Raw genomic sequence first — 21747 nt, 5'->3', positions numbered from 1 at the left:
AATTAACTGGTTTTGACTATGGAAACCAGAGTTTCCTCTGTTGGGTGTAAGATACTGTGCTGGAGATAAAAAAAATAAAAAGAAAAGTTTCTACCCTCAAGGACCTTGAAGATTTCCAGGGGTGGGGAAAGAGGAGGAAGTGGAGGCTGAGATACAACATGTATGCTGATATCTATATCTGTATCTGTACCTACATCTATATCTACATCTACATCTACATCTACATCTACATCTACATCTACATCTACATCTATATCTATATCTATTGATCTATCTCCAGAGCAGCTAGGTGGCAGAGTAATAGAACACCAGGCCTGGAGTCAGGAAGACTTGAGTTCAAGTCTGGCCTCAGATATTTACTAGCTGTGTGACCTCGGGCAAGTCACTTAACCCTGTTTGCCTCAGTTTTGTCATCTGTAAAATGAGCAGGAGAAGGAAATGGCAAACCACTCCAGTATCTTTGCCAAGAAAACCCCAAATTGGGTTACGAAGAGGTGGACATGACTGAAATGACTGAACAACAGATATCTGTATCCATATTTGTGCCCATAATATGGTTATTCACATGCATGATATTCCCCTAAATGGGATGTAAGCTCCTTGAGAGCAGGAACTAACATGGTGCCTGGCACACAGTAGGTGCTTAGTAAGTTCTTGTTTATTGATTGATTGAAATGAGGTCAGCTCCTTAGGGGAAGAGTTACCCATAGTGCTGTGCTATTTATTCTTCTTGTTTATTGTGAAGTACAGAAACAGTGATTGGCTCTGGGTGACAGAGACACATGCCCTGGCAGCTGACCAAACCTTTGCCTCTCCTACCTCCCCCAACCGATCTAGTCATGAAGAATATAAAGTTTAATAGCATAAGAAACAGTCATGTTTATTGGTTAGAACATGGTATAAAATTACAAGGATCTAGAGACGACCTTGGGCAAGGGCAGCTGGGTGGGACATGCAGTGCTGGGCTTTGGGGTAGGAGGAAATGCTGCTACAGAGAGCACTAGTGTGTGCCATAGGTCATACCATAGTCCAGTTCGTCCCCTCCATTTCCCTCCCAGGAAAGACGGAGGACTAAATTGCCGTTGGGGATGTTAGGCAGAGAACAGTGTAATTGGCCCTCATGTTTGGAAACATCAAAGGAATTTGGGTCATGAGAATATGTTATTTTTAATCAACCAGACCCACCCCCACAGGACTGGAAAGGGAATCCATCTGATGCTGGTTTTCTGAATATAGCCCTGGTTTGGCCTTACTGCACAAGTTTTTGTTTTTTAGTTTAAATGAAAGGGTATGTTGGTACAGGATGACATTGAAGGATGGGCTGAGTAGCTTCCACGCACAGCAGGCAAACAGCAGAGCGGGCTCACCACTCAGTGCTCCTGGCATCAATGGGTGTGGGAGCCTTTGAGCTGGGGGGATGTGGAAGCACACACAGATTACTGTGCACTAGCAATAAAGCTTGGAGCAGAGGGACCTGTCCATGGTGGCAGTGGCCTGAAGAGATTCACATGCTTTTGAAATGAAATAAAATCCCATCGCTGTCTCTTGAGAAAAAGGAGAAAGAATAGGCAGGGTTCTTAGCATTCTGAGACCGAGGCAGGCAGTGGGTGTCCGTAGGAATCATCCAATGGTAAATGCTCCCAAAGTTCTTCTTGAAAAGCTTTTCTGCTCAGAGTTGGTGTTTAAAATCCGAACTGGGGACTGCTCGGTTTCTTGAGTTGGTTTGTTTTTCCTGGTACAATGTCTCTGATGTCCAGATGTCTCTCTTACGCACTTATGGTTACATGACATTTTCAAAGAGCTGAAGGGATCTCATGATGTTGTCATCCTGCACAGAGAGGTAAGGGGAAGATAAAGACAGTTAATGAGAAATCACCACATGAAGAACTGGTGACATATCCTTTGGGGGGCAGCTCCAAACAGCTTCACATCTTTTCTTTCATTAGCTTCCCAGCTTCCTCTCCTCTGTGAGACAAAAAGGACAAGATTGTCATGTCTATTTTCTATAGAGAAGCTGTGGCTCAGAATGGGGCTAGGGCTGGGACTGGGTGAATGTGTGAAAGGGGAGGGGTGATGGTGAGAACTGGCAGGACCATGAGGCACTCTGAGATTGCTTTTTTGGGGGGGTGGAATCTCTAAGACTTCTGTCAAATCGACATATCCCAAATCCAGTTCACTTCCTCAGAAAGAAACCTGCCATGTGTTCACATAGGAAAAGAAGGGTAAAGTGGGGCCCAGAAAGTTAATAAATCTTTAAAGAAAGGGGGTATCTATGTTTTAACATGTGATTAGGGAAAATATTATATATTAAAAGGACAGGAGGTATCTAGTCTAGCCTTCCAGAGAAAACTAGGCATAGCAAAATGTGCAGTGAGACCTTTAAAACTGATGTTTTGAAACTCTTATACGCTATTGAGTATGCTTGAAACCTACTGCAACATATAGTTTGCATTTCTTCATATCCCCAGCACTTAGCACAGTGCCTGGCATATAGTAAGCATTTAATAAATGCTTGTTGATTGACTGGGAACTACATTGGCCAGTCATTCTTTCTATAAGTGAAATCTGAGGGAGTTTCTGAATCTACTCAAAGGAGCAGTGCACAATTATCACTAGTTCACTTTATCTGTAGACAATCTATGGGCGAGTAGTTTGGGCACAGATCTGGCTGTATGTGGAGCTTCTTTTTGTTTGTTTTTTAGGTGGAAGGTTGTTTTTTTCTTTTCATCTGGGCTGAGATCCAATATCTTATAACATGTATAACACTAAATTGCCCTCTCAGAGCACTTTACATCCCTCTGTATGCGTATTCCACTCATCATGCCACTGTTTGGAAGGACAAACACAGATGGCAGCTTCCCTCTTCTCTTCCTGCTGGAGCCCAAAGAATCCCTGGACCCTCATCAAACATCATTTATGAAAATTCCCCTTACCTCTTGACAGGATTCGAGAAATTCATCTAAAGTCACAACGCCATCTTTGTTCTTGTCCATTTTCTGAAAGATACAACAGGAAGTAAGTCACAGAACACCACAACCCACATGATTCCTTGCTCCTTACATTTTTTTAAAAATAGTGCACAAAGGAGTAAGGTATTAGCTTCTCATGAGCCAGACTGCTGAAAAAGGCCCATATTATAGGTCCCCACCCTCAAAGTGTCATTGCACATCTTATAGAAGATGCACTGATGGAGGAAGGAGCAAAATTTGGAAGATGTAGCTCACTACAAAACCATATTATCCAATGCCAACTAACTGTCACTGTTACTTATTAGGGACTCCTTGGTTTTCCCTTCCCTCACAGAAACTGCTCTAGACTAGATCCTTAAAATGGTCAGCTTTCTTAAAATCCCTGTTTCTTAAGATTCTGTGTCTCTCAGCCCCTTAGTGGATGACCTAACCTTTTTTACAGAAAAGATTGAGGCTCTCTCTCTCATACACACTCATTTTTACCTCAATATATCTCTGTCCTTCCCTCTATTCTCTCATTTTCCCCTTTAGTCTCAGAGGAAGTGCCACTTTCTAGTTCTCACCTCTCTCCAGGACCTATTGCCCATAACTATCAATCTAATCCATCAACAATATTTATTGAAAAACTAATATGTGCCCTTCTCTCTTCAGCATTTTCAATCTCTTCCCTGCTTCATAGGCTTTTTCCCCTCTACCTTTAAACATGCATAGGTCATCTCTTATCCTATGACAAAAATCACTTGACTTTGTTTACTTTTTTAGCTATAGCTATTTTCTCCTTGCTGCCATTGCAAAGTTCTGTTGAGTTTTTTCTTTTGAAATGTGTTTTGAATTCAATGCTTCTCTGATTCTACTGCTATCACCCTAGTTCAGGCCCTTATCATTCCCCCCACAGATGAATGTAACAGGGTTCTAACTCATCTCCATGTATTTTAGGCCTGCAAAAATTGCTCTCTACTACTACCAGATTAGTTTTCCTAAAGAAATCAATTTCATTGTTAGTCAACTCCTAAAGAACCTGAAGATCTTTGTCTACCCAATCAAACCTAAATTCCTAGATCTGGCCTTCAGAACCCTCCATAAACTGATGCTACATACCCAGTCAATCTTTTTCTCTCTACTCCCTGATAGATAGTATGGTATAAAGGATAAAGTACTGGATATGGGGTCAGGGGACCTAGTTGAAATCCTGCCTCAAGTCATTTGGTATGTCAGAGCTTTAGTTTCTTCAATTATAAAATGAGAAAACCAATATCTGTACTCTCTACCTTAAGTAGTAGTTATTCAGAAAGTGCTTTGCAAACCAAGTTATTACTATTATTATTCAATAATAATAGACATTTGTTAATAGACAAAAGACATTTGCTAAGAACTTACTAGTGCCAAGCACAGTGCTAAGCACCAGGGACACAAAAACAAAATTGAAACAGTACACCCTCAAGGAGCTTACATTCTAGCAGGACAGAGACAACAAGTCTATATACAAGAATATGTAGAATATATTAAAAATGAACACAAGGTAGTTTTTGAATGGAGACTATTAGAAGTTATGTGTATGTGTGGGATGTAGTGGAGATCAAGAAAGGCTTCATTTTTAACATGAACCCACTTGCCAGGCAAATCTCATCATCATTATTAGCTCCTTCTCCCAGCTTCAGTACTTCTATGAATTGTAATCTCACTAGTGGGGGTGCTTCCCCATCCATGACTTCAAATCCTATGATATTTCTGCCTACATTCTACCATAAATCTTCTGCTGGGCTCCACTCAGCATGGTAGGAGTTTTCCTCCAGCTCTTTTAGTGCTGTAACACATGGGAGATGATGAAGCATAGAAGCTGTCCATCTGTTATCCCTTGCTTTTGCTACATGGCTAACCTTTCTTTTCTGAACTTACTCGGTTTTGGTGGATTTTTTAAAATCTCACTTCTGATGTGTAATTCTTTGTTGGCAATATGCTAGAGAAGACTTCTGTCTGAAAAGTGGCAGGGAGTCCCCTTTTTGGATGTGGATGGTTTTGCTAGAGAAACAAGGTTCAAAAAGAGCAACTCAATAAAAACCACAAAAGTCTCATAGAGAAAAGGCAATTACCCAAAATAAAGATGGCTAAAGTTTTTTTTTTGTTTTCCAGCATCTAATTTGCATATGGCTGACACATGGACTTTAGAGTCAATAGCTGGGAAACAGTGGTCTCTAGAACTGTTTGGTGACTATAGGACAAATGTACATTGCCTAGTTATGTTGTAGAATGGATGACAGAAATGCAGATTTTGGTTTATCGCCATGAGATAGAAATGAGTTGTCTCATTGAATGCATGGCCCTGTTTTAAACTGGTAGAGTAGCTTAAGGCTACTCACAGAGGTCAGAAACTGAAGCTCAGAGTAGAACTGATCTTAGAAGAGACCTCTAGTGAGACCTAAGAAAAAAACCTTTGTACTTGCATTGCTACCTATTGCTTGGAAGAGCTGAATGGGGAAGGAAGGGCTTAGCATTTGCAGTTTGGAAGAGCTAATTGAAGGTTTTGCTTATATTGTTATCTACTGCCTAAGAGATGGAAACTCCTCGTAGCCCAGCCAAGGGACCCACCTTGTGTAAGATCTATACATCCCAGTGTTACTATTTCTGCTTTTGCAGAAAGACAGACACACTATCTTAGCAGTTCAGAGGAGAAACACTATGAGTGGATCAGCCAGCAGAGACATGTCTCTACCTAGTAGGACTGCTGAGATGCCCAGAAGAGTGATAACCTGAGTGGGGTTACATGGCTTTTGACTTGGCCTCATCATGTGTTTACTGGTTGGTGTGATTTTCATTTCTCTTCTCTCTATCAGGCCAGTACCAAACTCTTTCTTGTATACAGATAGAATGCTAGACTTGGAGTCAGGAGACTAGGGTTTGAATCCTGCCCAAGATATTTACTAGATTGTTTGAACCAATATCTCTTGTTCACCTCTTTGTAGCAATTGATTTACACACATTGAATTTCCTGAAGAAGTGGTGACAGTCTGCTGATGTCTGTTCTTTTATCTGTTGTTCTTTTTTCTTTTCAAAATTTGGTATTGGTTTTGATCATTGCTCTGATAAGTCAATGATTTCACTATACACAGACAACTAGAAATAACTTCCACATTGGGATCCACTTGTTTACTGTCCATTAAGATAATTAATTAGTTTTTGTGATTTGATACTTGGGATGTCTAGCCCCAAACACTTTCTCAAAGAAAGTATTTGTGACATGTATACATGAGGATCTTATATAGTCTACAAACATTGGCCTCTCTTGTTTCTTGATCTTGACATATATTTTCTAAGGCTTTTTATCATCCTTCCCTCTGCTTACCTTTTCATTGACATCACCAAGTACTAAAGTATATGCTGATTTTAATTCGAAGGATCCTATTAAGTTCTTCATAAAATTACTCCACCTCTTCATTCTCTATAACACATATTGGCACTTAACCTTCATTTATCTTTGTGGTTATCTTTTTTCAAATTCTCGTCCTGTGCCCTTCTCTATGACATGACCAAATGTCCTATGAAATAAGGTTTCTTATTGTTTTTAGATGAAAGATAAAGTCAGTTCCTTTATTTGCTTCCCAAGGGGAACCTGTGACCTATAGTCTTCCATTTAATGACAATTTTCTTTGGTCTTTTGATTTTGTTTATGGTGAGAGAACAGCTAGGTGATGCAATGGATAGAGTACCAGGCCTAGAGTCAGTAACACTCATCTTCCTGAGTTCAAATCTGGCCTCAGACATTCACTAGCTATGTGACACTGGCCAAGTTACTTAATTCTATTTGCCTCAGTTTCCTCATCTGTAAAACGAACTGGAGAAGGAAATGGCAAACTACTCCAGTTTCTTTGCCAAGAAGACCCCAAACAGAGTCATGAAGAGTCAGACATGACTGAAAAAAATTATGGTGAGAATGATAATATTCATATGATTAAGTTTCTCCACTAGTACATTAATTCAGTAGTCATTAGACAAAGATCTCACATTTAAATTGCCAACAGTTAAGTTAATGTTTGAAACTGGATGAAAAATCATGTTCCTTAGCTCCCTCTTCTACTTTTTCTACTACTAAGCCAGTATCACTGCAAATGTAGTTGAGAGTTATGCAGGAAAGGGGAAAATTCTGTATTTTTCTTTGTTTCATGGATTGTTATTACCAAAGAATTGTTTACCAAGTTACCAGCCTACCAGTATTGAGCAATTGCTACTTAGCAAGGCTGATCCTTGGAAAAGAGGTACCATCTGTCACCAGGGTCATGCTTGAAACCTTCTCAGCAGAACCTTCCAGAGCCTCTGCGGTGAACCACAAGAGGGCAGACACTACTTCTCAACACTTGTGATCCTCCCAGGCTTACTTAGTACAGGAGTATGGCAGAGTGGGCATTCAATATTTACTTGTCTATTGATTACAGTAAAGAGACATTGGAGACTATGATAGTCTCTGCTTAGTTTGTGTTAAGGATACTAGGAATGTGGGCTTACCTGGAAAAACACATCTACATGTTGTCTTGGAGTGTCGTCTTTGAGCACAGGATAAGTGTATTTCCCCATCATGTCATAAATGGCCTTGACGATATCTATCATTTCCTGGAGTGGGAGCACATAAACATAGAACATGGGAACTGAGATGATAAATATGAGCAGGGTACACTGTTTCCTTTTGTTTAGTATGGACTGTGGCATCCTGCTTGTTTTGCCACAAGAAACGGGCAGAGAGAAGCATCCTCTGTGGAGGTCAGTGTTGCCTCCTGTTTTGATTGGGGGCGATTGCTGGAAATAGGGCTCCCCAGGGGGGATCCCTGAGAAACTTTCCTTTCCTATTTACCTCCAAGACTCAATGGAATGGACTGCTGTCCCTTTTCCTTGCATAATTTCCCCTGGTAGGGGACAATCCCCCTTGGTACATTTGGAAAAATAGAGAAACCTTGTCCTGTTATGATAGACTTGAACTGAATGAAATATCAGCTCAGTTTGGAGAACACTTTAATATTCTGATTTCTGTTTTGGTTCAGCCATTTTAGAAAATATACAGGTTTTATTACTGGCTTGAACCAAGTCTCTAAGCTTTGTAGCTAAGAAATTAAAAAAATGATAAGAAAGGCCAAAGCTAAGGAGTTTGGAGACTAGCAGGTACAGACATAGAGAGGGAGAGTCTTGCTAGTTTGGTCCCAGGGAAGTTGGGGGGAAAGCCTGGAAGGGGGTATGTTTTATAGGCTGATTGTAGATATGTGAATCTGAGTGCTTTTTTTTTAAGTGCCAGCTAATGAAGTCACCTTCTCTCTTACCACCTACCTTCTTTTGATAACTTTCTAATCACCAGCAACACTGGGATCCACCCTCCCCAAAACGGGCTAAGATGGTCACCTCATCTGCTGTGCTCTGAGGACATATTCTATCACCAGCCATACATTATTATCCATTTGCAACATTGAACAATTGAAACACTATAATGGATTACATTTAGAAAAAATTAATTAAGATTAGGAAAAATAAAGACATATCTAATAGCTACAACAAGTAATAAAAACTGTGATGTAGTTCCAGGCTAGATTTGGTGAAGAGAAACATTTTGAAATAAAAATGCAGCCTTTTTTGAATGTTGAAGACTTTCTTCTTTTTCTTTCTTTACTGAATTGTTTTGACTTTTCAAGATGTGTCTATGCCTTCCTAATGCTGAACTCTGATTTCCATTGATAGCCAATCATGAGTACAATCATGATGAAGGTAAAGTTAGCTTCTTCTCTCCCTTCCTTTATTCAGCACCCTTATTTCTCTCTGAGTGCTATACTCCCCTCTCCTCCAGCTTCCCTCTCCCAATTAACATTTACCTTCTCCTCTTCTAGCTAGTTGATGCAGTAGATCGAGTGCTGGGCCTGGACTCAAGAAGACTCCTCTTCTTGAGATCAAAACTGGCCTCAGGCCCTAGCAGTGTGACCCTGGGCAAATCACTTAACCTTGTTTGCCTCAGTTTCTTCATCTGTAAAATGAGCTGGAGAAGGAAATAGCAAACCACTCAAGTATCCCTGCCAAGAAAACTCCAAATAGGGTCACAAAGAGTCAGACATGACTGAGTAACAACTTCCGTTTCCCTTTTGCTGTAGGAAGGCAAGCCGATCAATTGAATTCCCAGTAAATTGTTACCTATTCAGCATGTTATTCCTTCCAAAGGTATTTGCATATTAGCAGCCCAACCCTTAGAAACACAACACTCGAATAGAAAGAAATAAATAATGATGGAATTTTAGGCATGGGAGTTGGTAGAGGAAAGAAAATATTTTGAGTCGGTTATTTTCCTTGTACCCCTAAAATGATTTAATTCACCACTTTCTTCGTTTACATTAGGCTATCTCTCTTATCAGTTTTTGATATTCATATCATGCACTGAATTACTTACTCATTCTCTATATTTACCTGGCACCTTCCCTAACCAAACACCAGATGAGGTAGCCTTCTTTCTGGCAGCCTTTTTCTACTAACAACCCCAAGTCTTGGGGTGGGTGGGGTGGGATGAAAGGTTTGCTTTATGTGGGTTGACCTAGAAAGGGCTCCATAAAGCCTCAATTAGATGATTGATCGGTTACTGTCACAGCTAGTGTTACCCTGCCCACCCAAGCTATCCTTTTTCAAGTATACTCAATTGTATCAGTATCTCAATTATATAGAGTATTTTAGTTTAAATGGGAAAACTTCTCAAACTAAATGAGACTTTGGTTCCATGTTGGGTAAAGAAATTTGAGGGACTCAGTGTTTTGGTGGTTCATTTTGAGATTAATCCTATAAATGTTGTCTGTTCTGGCATTTGGCTCATGATTTAGTTTAAGCTCCTGCTTTTGAAGAGGAAGGTAAGCACATAGAAACGAGAATTTAGTTCTGGGTCTGCTACTCAGTAGCTATGTGATTTTGAGTGAAACATTTAATTTCTCTAAAGCTGAGTTTCTTCCTCCTGAAATATCAAAAATAATATCTGCCCTACTTATCCTACAGACTTCTTGCAAGGATGAAATAAGATAATGTATGAAAATGTATTTTGTAAACTGTTAAAGCACTGTTGCTGTTGTTTTTGTGTCATTTCAGGCCTGCCTGACTCTCCGTCGCTCAATCTGGTGTTTTCTTGGCAAAGATATTAGAGGGGTTTGCTATTTCCTTCTCCAGTTCATTTTACAGATGAGGAAACTAAAGCAAACAGGGTTAAGTGACTTGCCCAGGGTCACACAGCTAGCAAGTGTCTGAGGCCACATTTGAACTCAGGAAGATGAGTCTTCTTGACTCCAGGCCTGACACTGTTCACTGAGCCACCAAGCTGCCCTTAAAGCACTATACACTATAGAATGATATGACAGCTAGGTTTCATTTCTCATGACTCCACAGTGGCACATCTCTGGCTTGCTCCAGCTGTATCTCTGGACACAGACACAGCCTAATTTAGCTTAGGACCCCATGTGTGCCATTTTGTAGAAACCCAGAGGGTCTGATTATATCCTGGCCCCTGGAAGAAAGACTCTTTCTCCATTTGCCCATTTTAAGGATTATGTTTAAAACTAAAGGTTTCTGAGGTAGAAATAATGGTAACCTTGAGGGCAAGCAACCGTTTCATCATAGAAGAGAAGATTAAAGCTGTGCAGCTTGTCAGGAGCCCTAGATTTGGAGAAGAGAAGATGTCTAAGTGTTTTGAGAAAGAATAAAGAAGATCTGGTAGGCAAATATATCGAAGGGGAAGTCAGCCCAAGAAGGATGGAACGTTCTGCAATTCTGACAAAATAAGTAGAGATCATTCTAGTGTGGCAGAAGGAGGGATGCTGCTTGCGGAGACCAGGTAGATGCAGAGGGACTTCATCAACAAAATCAGGGTTTAAAAAGTCATGTGAAGGAAGTGGAAACAAGAGTAAATTCCTGAGGTGAATAGTAAAGAGTGTGGTCCCATGAGAACTGTGTCAGGAACATTCAAGCTCAGGGCAAAACAAGGCTGGTGAGGGATGAATACTAAGAATTGTGAAGCTATTGCTCCAAGTAGATAGAATCTTGACAATGGACTATGGTGAGAAGGCTGAACTACTTAACTCTTATGTCTCTCTTTCTTTTCTAAGGAGAATTATATTTGGATGAGGAAGGAATGGAAAAATATTATTTAACAGGGGCATGGGAACCCAAGATAAGAGACAGTACACATGTAGTTCTCCTCAGTGAAATTGCCAGAATAGACTACATCCTAAGGTTCTAAAATAATTGGAAGATATGGTTGCTAAGACATTACCAATGATCTTTGAAAGCTCTTGGAGAAGAGGGGAAGTGTTGCAGGCTCAGACAAGAGCAAATATTGTCCCAATTTTCAAAAAAGAAAAAGAAAAAGAGCATATTCTGCAAACTATAGATTAATTGCTTAACTCCTATTATTGGGAAAATCCTAAAATACATTATTAAAAAATTGGGTGCATAGTAGGCACATAGAAAAAGAAATAGTGATCATTAAAAGTCAGTCAATTAACATTTATTAAGCACATACTATGTGTCAAACACTATGCTTAGTGCTAGGGAAAAAGGAGGCAATAGACAGTGCCTGCCCTCAAGGAGCTTACAATCTATTGGCTAAAAGTCAGCATGTTTTCATAAAGAAGTCACACCAGACTAATCTCATTTTTTTTGGTAGGGTAATTAGGCTGGTAGATGAGGTGAATACCATAAATAGAGATTTCTGTAAAGCGTTTTTACGAAGTCTGTCATGTTATATTTATGGATGAGATAAAAGATATTGACTAGATGACAGTACAATTAGATGGATTTGAAACTAATTGAGTAAGTGGACCTAAAGAATAGCTATTAATGAGTTGACATTATCTTGGAGAGAGATCTTTAGTGGAATGCTTCAGTCCTGTTCTCAGCCCAGTACCATCCAACATTTTCTTACCAATATATTAAAGCATAGATGGTTTACCTGCTACATGCTCCAATGACACAAAGTTTGGAAGGATAGTTAATGTCCTGAATGTTAGAATTACATTTGGAGATTTCAACAGGCTAGACCAATGGGCCAAAGTGAATAAAATGAAATTTAAAAGGTACAAGTGAAAAGTTCTATACTTGGGTTAAAAAAGAATCATCTTCCCACAGATAGCAAGTGTCTCCAGTCTGAAGCCAATATTAGTCAGTGTCTCCCAGTAGCCAAAAAGGCAGTGTAATTCTTGATAGATAATGTCCAGAAGGAGGGAGTACTAAGGGATCATAGAACTAGAACCATAAGGCACCTTAGAGGCCATCCAGTCCAATTTTCTTATTTTACATATGAGGAAAGTGTAGACCAGGGAGGTTGTGACTTGCTCAATATCATACAGATAGCAAGCATCAGGCAAGATTTGAACCCTGGTCTTCTGACTCTGCCTGTGGTAATAGATCTTCTTTTCTCTCTGGGGCAGGTCACTTCTGGAGAATTGTGTTCAGTTCTAGGCACCATATTTTAGTAAAGACTAAATGGAATTTGTCCAAAAGAGGAGTGGGATCCTGAAAGGACTGGTTGAAGGAACAGGCAGTGTGTAATTTGGAGATTGGTTGGTGGCTGTCCTTTCTCAGAGGACCAAAATAACATCACTATGCTGGAGTCAAGTTTCAATGTGCCCGACTGCGGCTGATAAGGCCAATAGGAGCTCAGAATACTCTGCCACAGGTTGGGTACAAATAGTCCATGTGAACATTTGGGGTGGATTCTCTAAATTTGTGCATCCTGCATTTCCTTTGAGCTGTTTCAATTCTGCTTTGCTCATAGAGCATAGCACCTTCTCTGATGTGGGTGCACCATGCTGAACGGTCCTGTGCCAGTGTCTCCCATGTCACACAATTCCAAAGTTCTTAAGAGAGGTCTTGAGAGTGTCCTCGCATCGCTTCTTCTGACCACCATGTGAATACTTGCCCTATATGAGTCTCCATAAAACAGTCTTTTTGGCAAGCATATGTTTTGCATTTGAACAACATGGCCAGCCCATCGGAGTTGTGCTCTCTGAAGCAGAGTTTGAATGCTTGGCAGTTTAGTTTGAGTAAGGACCTCAGTGCCTGGTACCTTATCCTGCTGGGTGATCTTCAGAACCTTCTCAAGACAATTCAAATGGAATCGATTCGGTTTCCTGGCATGGCACTGGTAGATTGTCCAGGTTTCAGAGGCATACAGTAATGAGGTCAGTTTGGATAAGAGAAGGCTGAGGGAGAATATGATTGCTGTCTTCAAGTATTTCAGTGCTTTGATGTATAAAAAGGGTTAGACTTGCTTTATTTCTTTGACTCCAAAGGCAAAAATAGATGCAATGTGTGATGCAGTAGGCAGACTACTGAGTCTGGACGAAGGAAGATCTGGCCTCAGATGCCTACCAGCTGTGTGACCTTAGAAAAGTCACTTAATCTCTGCCTTGGTTTCCTTAACTGTAAAATGGGGATAATAGTACCACCTACCTTGTTGTTATGAGAATTAAATAAGAGAATTTTTGTAAAGCATTTAGCACAGTGCCTGGCACATATTAGGCATTGGATAAATGCTAGTTAATATTATTATTAGTTGCTAAGAGGAAAATGTAGGTTTGAAGTTGACAGGAAAAGCTGCCTACCAAATAGAGCTATATGAAAGTGGAAAGGAAGGTCTTGATCACAAGTGAGTTCTTCCTTAGGGAAAATCTCCTAGTAGAAGTTGTAGGATCACTCCCTAGGGATCTTGTACAAGTGATTCTTGGTCAGGTATGGCCCTTGAGTGCTGTCCTCTTATTCTCCTGGCAAAACATCCCCAATTTTTCCAACTGACTCTCATAATGCTCCTTTCTCAATCCTTTTACTTCTTCTGAGTCCTTCCCAAAGTGTGTATGACTTTACTAACATGGAGCAGTAGAAAGAGCCTTGGATTTGAAGTCAGAGGCCCTGCCTGGGTTCAAATCCTGGCTCTGCTATGTGACCTCAGGCTTAAGTCCCTTCCCTGGGCCTCAGTTTCCTCATCTGTAAAGTGAGGAGGGTTGGATTAAATGGTTTTTGAAGTCTCTGCTGGCAACAATGATTCTTGTTTAGCAAATCTATTTAAAATCAATAATGTAGTTTCCTGAATAAATAATCAAAGCCAAAAGGACCTTCAAGTCCATCTCATTAAAATATCTCATTTTACAGATGAAGAAACTGAGGTCCAGAGAGGGGAAATTACTTGTCCAAGGTCGCCCAAGCAGTATGTAGCAAAGGTACCTGTGGGGTCCTGATTGGGGAAAAGCCTTAAAATGTAGTAATAAGTGAAAAGCCATAAAAACTTAAATTGTGAAAGGTGGAAGCCTGAACATGGTGACCTGTTAACAATCATAACTTAGATACTGAATCAAATTTTAGACACTGAGTCATAACTTAAGATACTATGACCTGTGAAAGCCATAACAAGAATATCATGACCCATATGTGACTGGTACATGATCAACACACTATGTTTGGGCATAACATCAGGTTAACTCCCAAGCTCATTGCTAAGCAGAAAACCAAAAATGTCTACCCTGTCAGTAGTGATACACTCTATAACTCCTCTTTCTGTTGTCTGTTTTCTATAAATACCATGGGGATTTTGGGGAGTCCTTAGCAGGGATCCACTGAACTGTCTGGCCACTGGCTCAGATGGAAGATTGCCCCTGTTTTGTAAGTATTTATAATGTTGATTAAACTACTAGATACTTGGCTTCTTCCTTTGGTATTGAAAGAACACCTCATGGTTATAGGGGAGGTATAGGTTCCCCAGTCAGGGGAATTCCAGACCTTACAGTACCTTAGTGTATAAATCTCAACTCAGGTTCACCCCAGGCATGACACTTAGAGATAAGGAAGTCCAGTTTTCTTTCTTGGTGGGACATCTCATTCAGATCTTCATCAAGAGAATTCTTGTTCATTTTGTCTTTTGGAGAAAGATGCAGAGAAAGGGAGATTTCTTCCCATTTTGCAGAAATAGGAAGGTAGGGGGTGGTTGAAAGCAATATAATATGTCATTGGAAGAGCCAGGATTGGGATCCGGTCAAATGGAGCCCCAGTCCAATGTGTTTTTTTTTTGGATTTACCCTGACTTTTGATAGAACACTATTTCTCTTGGAGCTGATAAAGGATCCAGAAATGTACTTCAGTGCTATAGAGAATTCAGCCTCGGGACAGGAAGACAGAGCTTCTTCTAATCACTTTGACTTTTTTTCCAGTTGAGTTTTGGCATATTAAAGCATATTTCTAATCATTTTGATTTAGAAATGAATCTATGACAATGGAAATTTCCCTCTGTGTGTGTCTGTTATCTCACTTTCTTCCTGGGCTTGACAATTCTGCTATTGTGAGCGAAGGTCCTCTTTGTTAGACTAATCTTTGTTGGATGAGCACGGAAAGAGAGCAAGATGGAAAGATACAGCAGAAAAAAGGGAAGTGCTTCAGCCTGAGCATTCATGAATAATGGCTTTATTTTCCTTTGTCATGAATAGTAGCGGGAAAGGCACCGGGGCTGATTTAATAACAGGATAATTATGCAGCATTTTAAGTATTCTTGGGCAGAATTTAAAGTAGGACATTGTGATTTCTTTCCTAGAGAATAGCTAACATGAGCAGGATTATGCTTTGTAGAAAAACCCAGCAAATCCTTTCATAACCTTCCTAGGCCTGGTCTGTTGCCCGACCCTTAAATAGGAGCTAAAAAAAAAGGTAAAGGCCCAAAGACTGATTTCCTTCTTGACCTTGGTTTAAGCAGATGACAGATCCTTTCGTTTATCTATAGTGTAATGGGAAAGGACCTTGGACTCAAGAGCCAGGCTGGTGGCCCATTTTTGCCACTTGTTAGATGTACAAACTTGGGCAAGTGATTCCTCCCATGAGTTTTAGTTTCCTTATCTGTAAAATAAGATAATTGATTAAAATCTAAAAGGTCCATAGCGTCGTAGATCTAGCGGAAGAAACTATAGAGGTCATCTAATTCAACTCCTTCATTTTAGAGATGAATTTGAGACCCAGAGAGGGGAAGATGCCAATCATCTAAGGTAGGAAGTGGTAGCTGGGGCAGCTAGGTGGTGTCATAGTGCACAAGGAGCTAGGCCTGGAGTCAGGACGACTCATCCTTCTGAGTTCAAATCTGACCTCAGGCACTAGCTGTGTGACCCTGGCCAAGTCACTTAACCCTGTTTGCCTCAGTTTCCTCATTTGTAAAATGAGCTGGAGAAGGAAACGGCAAAATTACTGCAGTAAGTTTGCCAAGAAAACCCCAAATGGAGTTACAAAGTGGTACATGACTAAACAGCATGAGCGGTAGAGCTTAGATTTGAACCCAGATCTTCCGACTCCAAATGCAGCATTCTTTCCATCCCACCACACTATCCCCAATTACCTGCCTCACATGGATGTTGTAAAGATGAAAGGACATCATGTATGGAAAAGTGCATGTGAAACTTGGAAGCACTATACACATATAAGGGATTATTCACAATAGTTTTTATCGTCTCCCTTGGCTAGCTTTACAAATACGTGGAATAAGTGGTTGCCTATGGGATGCAAGTTTTGTTTCCCTACCCACTAGTTGCTGCCTGAAATCCTGCCATTAATAACTTCATTTCTTTAGCCCCTATTAAGATCATGTAATCATAGATTTAGAAGGAAAAAAGGCCTGAGAGGTCATTTAAGTCCAAACTTCTCATTTTAGAAGTGAAGTGTGTGAATCATAAAATAAATTGCTCCAAGTCCCAAAGGTAGCATGTAGCTGATACCTGGATCTGGGTCCTTTGATTCCAAATCCAGGGTTTTCCCCACTACACCCCACTGTCTCTTGATGCAAATCAACCTGGGAGGACAACACTTTCAGCTGATTACACTAAGGTGTAAATGAGCCTATAAGATCCTTGTCTGAGATCAGGTTATCATAATGGGGGAGAAGAAGGGAGTGGTATGAATAACTTTTATCAGATTCCTTACCTAGGGGAGGAAGGGAAAAATAGAATTTGGAACTCAAAACTAAAAAAAACCCTGAATGTTAAAAATTGCCTAGGGTCACATAACATGTTTTTACATGTAATTGGGGGGGGGGGATAAAATATTATTTTTTAAAGGGGGTGGGGAGGGCTGAGAGGGAGGAAGACCAATTTTGCACATTTTCCAAGAGCCCACTCTCTTTGCCCCAAAAGGACATCCTCGTCTCTTGCCAACCCTGCTTAGGGCAGTTCTACCTTCATAACCCTAGTTGTTTTACTTTTAATTAGGGGCTTATAAATTGTTAATCTTCAGTGCAAGCAATACCTTCTACCAACTGAAGTTCCTGCCCCTGGGTCCTAGCATTCTTACCTCTTTATTTATATAGCCATCTTTGTTGATGTCATACAAATTGAAGGTCCACCTCAGCTTTTCATGGACGGTTCCTCTCAGCAAAATCGACAATGCAGTTACAAAATCCTGTTTGGGGGTGGGGGGAGGGAACCACAAGGGACAGCACCAGAAACAACACTTGAAACCAGGAAAGCACAGTGATATGCACGCTACAGAGCTGGTATTCAGCCTTTGCTGAATGAATGAATGAATGAACTAATGACCAAATGATTCTTGGGGGAAACTCATCTTGTGGTAGCCCTCTTGACCTTGAATCTGTTTTCTATTTGTGTCCTTGGTACTTAGCACAATGCTTTGCACATAGTAGCTTCTTTTTCATTCATTCATTCATTCATTCACTCACTCATGGTTCATGACGACTCAGTTTACTGGAGTGAGTCCTCACTTTCTGATTTATAGGAAATATATTGGTGCACGTATCCTTTTACATGCCTTACAATTCACAGAGCATATACATTACTATCTCACTTAAATCTTTGTAATAGAGCTACTCAGGGTAAATAGTGTGATATTCATTTTATAGATTCATAGGATCATAGACCAAAAACTAGAAGGGATCTTAGAGGCCCTCTAGTGCAATCTCCATTTTATGGATGAGAAAACTGAGGCCCAAGGAAGGGAGGTGCCAGTACACACAGGTAATGTCAGATAAATGTCAGGGCTTGAACCCAGATCTGGTACACTGTCCTATGGAGTCTTCTATGATGGAGAAAAGAAGATTTAGGGGGAAAGTGATTAGCTATGTCCTTGGCCCCATTAGACATAAATAGAAGAAATGGGAAGAAGTAACAGACAGGCAAACTTAGGCTCAATGAGAGGAAAAAAACTAACAATTAGAACTACATAAAAAGGTAATTGGCTGCCCTGGGAGATAGTCTATTTCTCCGCACCTTTAGGTCTCCAAGTATAGGCTGGATGACCACTTGTTGGGGTCATTCTTGGTCGGGTATGGGCTGAATTAGATGGCATTGAGGATTCCTTTCAGCTCTAACATTCTGTGAAACTCAGGCTCAGAGGAACAAAATTATTTGCCAAGGATCACATAGATAGTAAGTGGAGGACCAGGAGTCAAACTGAGATCTTCTAACTCCACATTCAATGGTTTTTCTATCACACAAAGTTTCTGGGTCTAGGATAGGGATGGATTTCTTATGTGTGTACAAAGACAGTTTTGATTTTTTTTTTGGCAAGGCAATTGGGGTTAAGTGACTTGCCTAGGGTCATACAACTAGTAAATGTCAAGTGTCTGAAGCCAAATTTGAACTCAGGTCTTCCTGACTCCAGGGCCAGTGTTCTATCCACTGTACCACCAAGCACTCCTGTCATTGTGATTTCAATAAGTTATTGTCTGGCGTTAGACCTGATGGAAAAGAGTCAGTACAACGATCCCTTAGAAAGTTGTTGTTCGTCCTTCATTTTCGAAGAGGACTAATTGTATCATGGGGGTGATGTCCTGACTTGCGTGTGAATTGGATTTAAATGAGGCAGAGTTGCACAAAGTTGTCAGCCTAACTCTCTCTTCCAGTCATGCAGAAGGGAGTTTGAGGGAAAGGTGATAGGGCAGGCTGAGCATTCACTGCCTTTAAAATCAAGAGAATTCTAGTCCCAGCACTCTCACTAAGAAGCTGTGTTACCTTGGGCAAGCTGTTTCACTTTATAGGACCTCAGATTCCTATTCTATGAAATGAGGAAGATTGGCCTATATGTAAGGTTCCTTTCCATGGCAAAATTCTATGGTTCTAATTAATGACCATACCTCAAACTTCACAGAACCCGTCTGAGTGGTATCAAAGGCATTGAAGAGATAATGAGCATACATGCTTGCATCTGAAAAAAAAGAAAGAGCATCTTTAGTAGGAAGCTAAGGAAAAAATAAAACCACAAGAAATTGCTTTGGGAAGGCCCTTTCCCCTCCATTATGAGCCTTTTGCTGTGAATATAACCCCATGTATTTGGCAAGGGAAGAGCTAAGGAACCAAGAGGGCTTGGGTATGGTATTTGTAGACTACCATAGGTATTTGATACTACAAGGTACCATACTTGGAGAGTATCCCTTCCCAATGGGGAGAATAGTTGTGTATAGCATATGATGGTGTGGGGGTAGAATCTCTTTAAAACCTGCAAAATATTACTTCTTTCTGCCTCCCTCCACTCAGCTCAACTTACCTCCATGTGGGAAAAACTGGGAGTATATCTGTTTGAATGTTTCTTCATTAACCACCCCACTGGGACACTCCTGTTTGGGAGAAGAGAGAAAGAGTCTCTGTGTGCTATCTGAATACCCACTGAACAGAAGACAGGCTGGGCAGATTGCACGTGATTGGGACAGAGCTGATTCCCATTCATCAGGCTGGATTTTCATGCCAATCCCTGGGTAGGCAGGTGTTGTGCTTGGTGTTACCAGTCTATATTGCATTAATCACAATGTATAACAGGGCCATTACCGATCCCTATAGGACGGGTGGGTAAACAGCTGAATAAGACTAAGAAACCCGCCTATGATGAAATCACAAAGTGAAGATTTAGTGTTACTAAAGTAAGCAATTTGGAGGTAGCCCAAGGACTGAAACTGCCTGTTGACTAACTGAGGGGGGATTGAGATCAAAGGGAAGTAACATTACAATGCAGGTGAAGTTTATCTTTGACACTCTTCTTTCTCCATCCCCTCTTTTTGTACCTCTATCTCCCCTCCTGAAAAAAACTGTGCCACCACCCCCTCCCAGGTGCTTCTCCTACTCCATCATCTAGGGCTATGGTATTAGATGTTAACCAAATTTATTGTTAATGCAATACTCATGAATTTTAAGAATGGACTTTTGAAAACCAAAAAGCTTTCAAGATCTTATAGGAATGAAACTCTAATAACAGAGTTCGAGGCATACATTTGGGTGGTGGAGGAAATATCTGGGATAGGAGGAAGGCAATTGTTGTGTCTCCACCTCCTCAAGCCAGGATGACCTGGTGATGGACTTCTCTAGGAGGGACCATACTTGTGGATGAAACCAGAAGCTTTCCTAGTTTGGTAGGAACTGCTAAAACTTGCCCTCCTATGGTATAACCTTCAAGATCCCAGACTCACTTCTGTCCCATATGTTGGAGGAGGACTTCAGAGGTAGAAACCCATAGAAGTATTTAACCCTAATTGAGGAGCTCCCTGGGATTACTTGGTTCTTACATTTTTAAAGCCTCTGTACAGAACTTGTAGCTCCCTCTTGGTGAAGTTGGTCTGTGCCTCAAGCTGTTCCAGTCCCTCAGGCCGATGGCACACCATTGTCATTTCCAGCTCATCCTCAATTTTATCTGGAACCAGAGGAAACAACATTGGAGATGCTAGATTTTGATGTCACCCTAGATCCTTCAGTGACTTCAGTATTCTAAGACTTCAAGGAATCCATGATCTGATCACATTTGTAGCCTACTCTGATGGCAACCCACCTAGAAGGCCTAGACATTATCTCAGAGTGATGATGTGAGCTGTAACAAATGTAAGTGGATATCTTCCGTTTGATATTTGTGGACTAGAAGGAGGTAGAGGAGGATTTTATTAGGTATCCAAGATGACTTTGGTGGGGAGACAAGGCGGTACTGACTGAAGGGTAGCAGGTATTCTATGGTATCTATGAGCAGAGGTCCCAGGACCCTAGTGGTAATGCCTATTGTAATCAGAAAGTCTCTGTTAACCCCTTTGGGTCAATGTTAAATAAGACCCAGATTAAAGAGGCATAGTCTCTGGTACCTTTTCTATTGGTTCCTTGGACCCTATGCTCATGTGGTCATGCACTCTGATTGTATTGTATAAAACTGTCTCTGTTTTAGCCAGTCTGTACCAAGAGGAAATAGAATCCCAGGATCATAGCTTTAGAGTTGGAAGGAACCTCTGACGCCATCTAGTCCAACCTCCAGCCACACCCCTCATCCCCTGCCTTATTTTATAGATGGGGAAAATGAGGCCTGGGTAAGTTAAATGATTTGTCTAATGTCACATAGGTAATAAGCATCTGAGGTGGGATTTGAAGTCAGGTCTTCTGACTCCAAAGGCCTTTTCACTGTAACTTGCCCAGGGTCACACATCTAGTATATTTTTGTGGTTGGATTCGAATTCAGGTCTTCCCAAATCCAAGCCTGGCTCTTTATCCACTGTGCCACCTAGCTGCCCCTATATAGTGCCAGTCCAGACTACTCCAAATTCCAAATTATCAGAGCACAAATTAATGAAGTTTTATTGTGGGGAAGAATGACTAGAGAGGATTGAATATAAATAGAGATAACTATCACCCTGTGGAATGCTGTGAGCTGAGTAGGACTACTTCCTGAAGGGAAATAAGCATCTTCCTCTGAGTATTTCCAGAAGGCTTTCTATGAATTTTGTACAATAAAGAATTAATTAGCTACCTAAACTCTCTCTGATAGCTGTTTTATGAACATCACC

The 21747-nt window shown here is 40.7% G+C and overlaps 1 protein-coding gene across 1 annotated transcript; it reads right to left on the bottom strand.

Annotated features, from left to right (window-relative positions):
* Positions 1-859: 859 nt before the first annotated feature.
* On the bottom strand, positions 860-20612 carry KCNIP1 (potassium voltage-gated channel interacting protein 1). The gene is made up of 7 exons (XM_036750466.1): positions 20494-20612; positions 19485-19554; positions 19075-19145; positions 17277-17384; positions 7467-7571; positions 2934-2996; positions 860-1828 (listed from the first exon to the last, which is right to left on the bottom strand). The coding sequence occupies exons 1-7, from the start codon at positions 20593-20595 to the stop codon at positions 1781-1783; spliced, it is 567 nt and encodes a 188-aa protein (XP_036606361.1). The 5' UTR covers positions 20596-20612; the 3' UTR covers positions 860-1780.
* Between the last annotated feature and the right edge of the window lie 1135 nt (positions 20613-21747).

This window comes from Trichosurus vulpecula, chromosome 3 (assembly GCF_011100635.1).
Source record: "Trichosurus vulpecula isolate mTriVul1 chromosome 3, mTriVul1.pri, whole genome shotgun sequence".
In the NCBI taxonomy this organism is placed as follows: Eukaryota; Metazoa; Chordata; class Mammalia; order Diprotodontia; family Phalangeridae; genus Trichosurus; species Trichosurus vulpecula.
The sequence above is the reverse complement of the archived record's forward strand: the minus strand, read 5'-3'. Positions and strand labels throughout refer to the sequence as shown.